We start from the raw sequence: 8,605 nt of genomic DNA, 5'->3' as shown, positions 1-8,605 counted from the left end.
TTCGATCTGATTGTGATTGAGGAACTCTCAGACAGATGCAATCTAATAATTATGAATGACAGCAGACCAACCTGGTTTGAAATTAAGTAATTTAAAATTTCTTGTTTAGATTTGAAGCATGATTCTCCAGCCTTAGCAAGATTTGGGGAATGGAATGTCCTGGGAGAAGACTCCATGGGTAGTGATCACTTTCCTGTTTTCAGAGAGTTTGGGAAAAGTCCCTAGTTATGGATTCCGGGGACAGAATAAAAAGATTTGCCCAAGCTGAATGAGACAAGTTTGAGGAAGGTACAGCCGTAGGTTCAGGGGATGTCTATAGCGCTGGATCAACTGACGACTACAGTGATTCGGTAATTGCAAAAAACTTGAGAGTGGCTTCGGAGACAATCCTTTGCAGAGAGTCCCCCCAAGATCATGTTATTGTTCCATGGTGGAGTAAGGCCTGTGATAAGGCAGTGAGGAAGAGAAAGCAGGCATTTAGAAATGTACGTAAGAACCTTACTCAGGCAAATGCTATTGAATACAAACGATGCAGAGCATTATCAAGAGAGACTATTAATGATGCAAAAAGGGAGTACTTTTTGTGAGATACTAGGTCCCGATACCCCAGTCAGGTAGATGTGGTCCAGAATCCCTAAAATGTCTGGAAAAGTTGTCAAGACAGCAATGCCAGTTCTGAATGATGACTGTACTGAGACTGTACATAGTAAAGAAAAAGCAGATATGTGTTAAGATTTTTCAGGATGTTCATAATTCAAAGTCACTAGGAGAGGAAGGCTTTAGGATAAGGTAGGAAGCCTAGAAAGTAGAAAAACGGGAATTAAACGATGTATGTGAAGGAAACGGCTCATAAAATGTACAACATTACCACTACAGGCCAGGATGAGATTAGTTGACGAACTGCTTAAACATTTAGATGATTTAGAGTTGGAAGAAATCCTTGCTCTTTTAACTTTATCTGTGAGGCTGCTGAGTTACCAACAAAATAAAAACGTGCAGTAGTGATTCCAGTTTTGGAACCCGGAAAAGACCCATCCTGTCAATCATCTCATCGACCTACAGCATTGACACAAGTTCTGTGCAAGGTAATGGGAAGAATGGTTACAAATAGACCGGTATATTTCCTTGAAGCTAATACATTTTTTGTGAATTATCAGAATGGTTTCAGAATTGGAAGAAGCACTATGGATTTTATTGCAGTCCAGGATACTAGGAAAGCTACTGTCAATAAGGAAGCTGTAATTGGGGTATTCTTGGATATTGAAAAAGCATAGGACTCTACATTGAGGGAGGGTGTGCTTATTAAACTCCATGATGCAGGTATTAATGGCAGAATGTTTTATTGGATAATGGATTTCTTCAGTCATAGGTCTATTCAGGTGGGAGTTTTTTCTGAAACTGGTGACACTGAAAATGGTATGCCCCAAGGCTCAGTCATTAGTCCAGTCATCTTTAATGTAATGATAAATGACAACTTTCAAAAAGTTTACCAAGGTTTTGGAGAGTCTTTTTTTGCAGATAATGGCGCCATCTGGAGGAACAGGGAAAATATTCTTCATTTGTTCTATGAAGCTCAAAAGGCCTTGAACCAGGTTCTCTATCTGGGTTCCAGATCTATGACTTCAAGAGGAAAATTCATACTTTAAATCTTACTATATGAGTGTCCCTCAGAAAGAGTCAGGGTCCAAGTATTTCTGGATGTGTGGATGGATGAAAAGCTAACATGGAAAACTCATCTAGATAAAATAATTTTCAAGTGTGAGAAAGTAAATAACATTCTCCGTAGTTTAGCTGGAAGTGACTGGGGGCCTGAGAGAGACACCTTGCTTATGATTTATTAGGCCATGATAAGATCTACTTTAGACTACGGGTGTGTTGTGTTCAGGTCAGCTGCTAAATCTATTCTTAGCAAAATTGATTCTTAGGCTAAATTTGCTGAGGAGCTTTTAGAACGACACCTTACTCGTGGAAATGGGGGAATCACCTTTGAGAATCAGGAGAAACAAACTGCGGCTGCAGTACTGGTTTAAGTTCAGTGGCCTTAAATACAGCTCTGTAGCAAAATGTCCGAGGATTACAGGGAATTTATAGGTAAGGAGAAGAAGTCAAATATCCCTTACCTCGTAAAATGACTTGCAGTAAACATTGGGCTCGAGTAAGACAGTGTGATTGGGTCCGACTGGTCTCCTGTTCCTTTCTGGTTTCTCCCTGAACCTGAGGTAGATTTATCTTTGCTTGCTCAGATGTGTAATAGAAATCTTCCATGTAGTCATGTTTACAAATACGTTAATCAATTTCAGAGAGAGTATATGCATCTTTTTACTGATGGATCTAAGGACCCAGTCTCTAGGAAAACTGGGTTTGGGATGTACTGTATGTGGTTAACCCGTCAGATCCGGCAGAGCATCCTTATATCTGATATTTTTTCTGGTTTTTTTTTTCATCTGAGCTACTTTCAATTTTATGGGCCATGTGGTGCTTAGAGCTAGTCAAACCCCCTAAAAGTATCATATGTTTGGATTCTGTGGCTGCCTTGGTGACTTTGATAGATGCGACATCAAGGGCCCTGATATGCTCCAGGAGGTTTTGTGCTACTTGTTTAGGACTGAGAATATGGGCATTCATGTAGGCTTTTTGTGGATACCTGGGAACTCAGGGGTTGAGGGAAATTAAATTTCTGACAAATTGGCTTAAGAATTTCTGTTAAGGGAAACTGTTAATCAGCAAGTTCTGTTGGGAAAACATGAATGCTTTTGCATTTGCAAGGACAAACTGGAGTTTCAGTGGCAAAAAGAGTGGAAAGAAGAGCGAAGGGGTAGGCGTTATTTCTCTTTGGAGTCGTCTGTTAAAAGAAAGAGGCTGAGGATAAACTCTGGGAGAAGGGATGTTGTTGTTGTAACTAGGCTGAGACTGAGGCATTGTGGTCTAGCCAGCTATTTGAAAGTCATGGGCAAACATCCAGACGGTCTATGTCAGTGTGGAAATTTGGAAACCGCCCAACATTTTGTATTCTCATGACAAATACATAAGTGAAAGGCAACAGTAGATCAGGGAGTTGTCAAATCTGGGTCTTTCGTCTTTCTCTTTCAAGTCTCTTTTTTAATTTTTTTTTTTTTTTTATTGGAAGAGCAGTCTTAAAAATTCTTCATTCAACTGGCCTGTATTTAAAAAATACAGGATAAACAGCAAATCCTTGTCTGTGGAGGGCAGTATTACGCTTACAGTGTACAGCCTGCCCGAAAATCATTAGTAGAAGAAGAAGAGGCTGATGAAGAAGAAGAAGAAGAAGAAGAAGGAAGAAGGAAGAAGAAAGAAGAAAGAAGAACGCGGTTTTCTTCAAAACATTATGGCGTCGAGAAGAACAACAACAGTGCCAAGTAGTTTTAAAAATGCCTGCACCGACGCTAAAAGGTATTCCTTGTCGTATTTTCCCGTTGTAAGCGAGTGTCTTGTATTTCGCAGATCTGTGGCCAGTTTAATTTGAGGAGGATTTGCTGCAGAGAAAACTCAGTCAGGCCATCCCTTTTTAGTTAAAACGCTATATATTATTTTATTTAGTCGTAAATTCATCCTTTCACTCTGCCGGAACTGACACATGGCAAATACGTAACCTGTAAAAGCAACTAAATGTACACGTCTTTGTTTTTTTTGAACTGTTAACAATAAAGTAACATAAGGGTAGCTTAGCTAACATTATAGTTTAGCCTTGGGTTTAGCTCATTTTCTAAATCAAAAATGTCAATTTTTCTGTTGTAATTTATGTTTTGATTTCTACAAATGCTACTTTTTTGTTTGTTTGATTTCAGCTCGAAAAGTGGGAACAAGGCTAATAAAGCCAGCAACAGTGGAACTGGGAAGAAAGGTGTTAAATGTATGTATTTGCGTTAAGTTCACAATGCATGACACTGGATACCTGAGTCTGCGGATGTAAGGGCTTAGTTTTCATATTGCTCCTACTTTTAAGAAATGACATATAGTCCTGTGCCCACAATTCCCATAAAGCATCTTTTAGTTGTTTAAAACTATCTTTCCAAAGTTCCTCCTCAAACATTACCTTATAGTGACACTCCAACCTAAATTCACGTTGAAATGTGTTACCTATAATATAATATTCCATATGTGCGAAAAGTATTAAAGTGTACATAGAAACTTCTGAAAACGTTCCTGTAATATAATCAAATCTTTTCTGTCTATCCATGTGCTCAGTATTTTCCAAAACTGATATTATTTGCCAAAAATACAGGTAAAAACACAGTTTTGTGCTGCCCCCCTTAAAGGGGGATTTGTAGCTGATATTAGACATGTACATATGTTTAAATAAGGATGACAAGGCTTCATCAATTTCTTTATTGTTTCTGTCATTATTAATGTCTTAAAATTTGTTCGTCAAACTTTAGCAGGTGGAACTATAGTCAAGTCTCGATATATGCAGTCTGCTGAGAAGACATCGCTTTCAAAGGTATTGCTTCTTTTAATTTCTCTCTTTTCTTTTTTTTTTTAAAACAGTTTTCATTTTAGTGACTAGTGATAATGAAAGTACATTAGGTATTGTTGCTTAGGATGTGGATCTAAGTTTCCAATATTATGTGAAATTTTTAAGTGAATAGTTAATGTTTTTTCTTTTGTCCCCCTTGTGTATATGCAGTTCAGATGACTTAATTTCTCTCTGTATGTTGCTGTCACCCTTTCAGTGTTAAACATTTCTATCTTATTGCACCTTTCTACCGATTAACAGAGTAACTCACTGACCAATGAGTCTGTTTCTGTGCCACCGAGGCCTTCCTCACCTAAACCCAGTGGCATCAGACCAAAGGTGGGCACTCCACCAAGACGCTCAGTAGCCCCACAGGCTCTTGCAACATGTAAGTACTTCCTATCGTAGTAATTGTGAATATGTATTCACACAGTTTATAACAGATGAGTAATTTTTTCATGGCCATAAAGGGTAAGTAATTTTTCCTTTTTAATTTAAATCAAATGAGTATGCTAATTGTAGTGTACCCTAGCAGCAATGATGTTAACTTCCCTTTAACTTTTTTAAAGAAGAAGTAGTTGAGTCAGTCGTTGATATCTTGCAGGCAAACCCAATAGTGCAAAGATCTTTTTTAACAACTTATTTCCCATGAGTTTTAATTGAGCCAGTAACATTTTCTAAACGAGATCTATAAATAACATTTGTGTACTCATGTTATCTTCCCTATAGCAATGATATCACGTGAACACGAACCGTCACTGCTCAGGAAAAGTATTCTGCAGTCTACTTTCTCAGATGGACACTGCTTTCGACCAGATTTTGATATTTCAGTCATTAAAGGTAAACGGATTTAAACCCCTAAAACGTGTGGAGTTAATTAAAAAATACGACAATCCTATAACAGTTTTCATTTGAATCTCTCTAAGATAAAACGGTGATAGAAAATGCCACAGAACCCGAGAGAAACCCAGAGAATGAGAAGAGGGATATTGAGATGCAGACATTCCTACTGGCATACCTCACAGCTAAGGTGAGTTAGCCAAGTGAAGCTGATATACAGAAAAACTGCTTTCAATTAATCTGCTTTGCTAAATCAGTGTATAATGAAGTTTAAATAAAACTACGTACATAAAAAACATACAGACAGCAAACCGAGTTCCATGATGTGAATGATCTGGCTCTATCTGATGTTTGACTGAAGATGGAGAGCAATACTTCAAAACTCAAGGCTGAGGCAGAGGCAAGGATCCTGCAGATGATGGAGGAAGAAGAAGCACTGCGTAATGAGGTCCAGGAGAAGAAGCGCCAATACCTGCTCGCAGAAAAGAGCTGGCTGGTGAATGAGCTGCTGGATTTGCAGGTCAGGAAACTTTCTCCATTGTACTTACCTTTTTTTAATCGTTCACATTTTAACTATACTGTAGTTATTTTATCAATGCATTTTGGAGAACATAATTTTTTATTTATTTTTTTCAGTGTCATTGTTTGCGATTGTAATGATAGACATAATGTGAATGTCACCTCCATGCCAAGCAGCAATAATCATATCACAATCATAGCTGAATCTTGAACCTAGTGCAGAAGTTTTCTATAGCTAGAAATCAGAATGTTTCTTATGTATAATATATATTTAAAATGTCCATCTGTACGGCAGAGTATTATAACACAAAAACTGACATTTATTGCTGGAGACGCTTTTCTACATTTTCATACTCTTACTCAATTGAGGCTTGTTGGGTCACACCTGTGCTGATTAACGATGAGGTCCAATCCAAACAGCCAGTGAACATCTGGTTTAATAATTTTTTTTTTTTTTTAATGTAAATGTCTGAACTGTGTGTTTGTGTGAAAACAGTATGTGTACATGATTTTCATCCTACTAATGTTATTATTTTCCATCAGATTGCTGCACTGACTCCTGTGGCAGAGGCTGCCAGGCAGTTCACAGAGGACTACAAGTGTTTTGCAACAGCTGTGGACACCACGCGGCATGAGCTGCCTGTCAAGAACTTCTACATTGACGGGGACAGAAGGGAATTTCTAGGTTGTAGTTACTGTTAATCACACATAAAATCACAATTTAAAAATTATAATCTGATATCGATTCTTACATTTGTAAATTCAAATTAGTGCACGGAAATATCTGATCTCATTTCTCCAACATAGTCCTGTTCTCTTCAAACCACTGACAGGAGCATAGACCAAACAAATACAGGATTGCTCTTGTAAAATAACCAGTATCATTCTGACTTTGGCAAAATCTGCTGTGCTGTTGGACCTTATTCGTTATTTCAAGAAGTTTGCTTTCAGGGTCTTCACAAAAACTTTAAACAATGTGCTTCTGGATTTTGACAATTGAAATTAAACTCATTTCTTTTAGTTATCTATGTGACTTAACCATTGTGTGCTCCTGTAAACATCAAATGTTGTATGTGTTGTGCAGGAACTGATGATAAATGTTATGATAATCATATCCACCTGTATCTACGTGTTTCAGATAAAGCTGAGGCTTGCCTGAAGGAGAGTGAGAAGTTGCTGGTGGAGTGCACAGAGGGAGATCATAAGGACAATAGCACCTCCCTAGAGTGCCTTAGGGACATGAAAATGAAGTCAAAGGACATCAGTCAGCAGCTGTCAGGGTAGGCACATATATACAGAATGCTATGTATACATAGTCTGCTGTGTCAGTGTTTCGATTTATTAATCTTGTCCCTTTCCCAGAAGATTTCACTGTATGTTATGAGTGCTTTGTCAAAACTGTTCATTACAAAGTCTGCTTTAAATAGCTTACTTTTGTGTTTCTGTGGCTGAAAAAGAGAGAGTTACTTTTTGTTTTAAAGAATTGAACGCTGGCACATATTCAGTAGCACCAAAAAATCCATACTGCCATTGATGAAGTTACACTTGTACTCAGGCATTGGTGTTTTTCCATTTTTCCAGCGCATTTTCAGAGCTGCTGGAGCTGTCCTCGTCACTTGGCCGCCATACAATCCATGTCCAGCAGGCCATTGAGGAGGAGCAGCTCGGAACAGCAAGAACCCACGAGCTCTACTGCCCCAAACAGTGACAGATAACGCACAACATTGGATACACAGTACATGCACTTTGATAAACCCTCCACCCTCCAAATTTCCCTGGTCTGGATATATTTGTGCCATTTGTGACTGATTTATTTGCAGCTGTATGAGAAATTGTAAATTTGAATGTTGAATAATAACTCATACTGTTTTATAGATGGAACATTGTTATTAAATAGAAAACAATAAAAATATGAATTGAACAATTAACATGTGCAACTCGCAATCGGAAGCAACAATATTCATGAAGAGGGTGTTCCAGTTTTGTGTTAAATACAGCTGCAGAAAATCTGGAGTCTTACCACTGTGAATACAAATACGTGAGCAATGTTGTAAGAGTTAGGAGGCTGGACCAGTTTAAATGCACATATTCAATGTGCAATACTTTGCAAATGTTTTAGGCTCTAAAGTAAAGTGAGGATGCTTTCAGAAATAATGCCATGAATAGTTGTTATTATCATTTAACTTCATACAAAGTGCAGTGTGCAAAACTGAATCACATCAGTATTTGGTGTGACCACCCTTTGCCTTTTAAAACAGCACTAGTTCTCTGAGGTACACTTGTGCAGTTTTTCAAGGTACTTGGCAGGTAGGTTGTTTCAGGCATCATGGATAACTTGCTGCTGTTCTTTTGTGGATTTAGGCTATCTCAGTCTCCTCTGTCACTTTGTGTAATCCCCAACTGTCTCAATGATGTTGTGATCAAGGCCCTGTGGGAGCCAGGCCGTCTGTTGCAGGACTCCTTGTTCTTCTCTCTGAAGATGAAGAGAGACTGAATGTTTGGGGTCAGTGCTGCAGAAGGACTTTAGTACCGATCATTTGCCACTTCCATGGTGTTGCGTAATGGATAAGAAAATCAACATCTAACAAACCTAAACCTTTTGCCACAGTACTGTTCATTTGCTTGATACGTGTAACTAAAAAGAATTACAAATTAATTTATGGGTCATTTTTTAATAAATGTGAATTTTATACGTTTCATTGTAGCCCCAGTTTGTGCCTCTCGTGTATTACCATTAGACACTCACCTAGCACTTAATTAGGAACACTGGTA

General features: G+C 38.2%; 1 protein-coding gene across 1 annotated transcript; it reads left to right on the top strand.

The window, feature by feature from the left end:
• Positions 1-3,288: 3,288 nt before the first annotated feature.
• Positions 3,289-8,530, top strand: haus8 (HAUS augmin like complex subunit 8). The gene is made up of 10 exons (XM_040127800.1): positions 3,289-3,411; positions 3,807-3,871; positions 4,398-4,459; positions 4,736-4,862; positions 5,204-5,314; positions 5,401-5,504; positions 5,676-5,834; positions 6,377-6,518; positions 6,972-7,113; positions 7,415-8,530. The coding sequence occupies exons 1-10, from the start codon at positions 3,347-3,349 to the stop codon at positions 7,539-7,541; spliced, it is 1,104 nt and encodes a 367-aa protein (XP_039983734.1). The 5' UTR covers positions 3,289-3,346; the 3' UTR covers positions 7,542-8,530.
• The last annotated feature ends 75 nt before the right edge of the window (positions 8,531-8,605 follow it).

The sequence above is a fragment of the Xiphias gladius genome, chromosome 6 (genome assembly GCF_016859285.1).
Source record: "Xiphias gladius isolate SHS-SW01 ecotype Sanya breed wild chromosome 6, ASM1685928v1, whole genome shotgun sequence".
NCBI classification, from domain to species: Eukaryota; Metazoa; Chordata; class Actinopteri; order Istiophoriformes; family Xiphiidae; genus Xiphias; species Xiphias gladius.
Note: the sequence above shows the minus strand (reverse complement) of the source record. Positions and strands in the feature narration are given on the sequence as shown.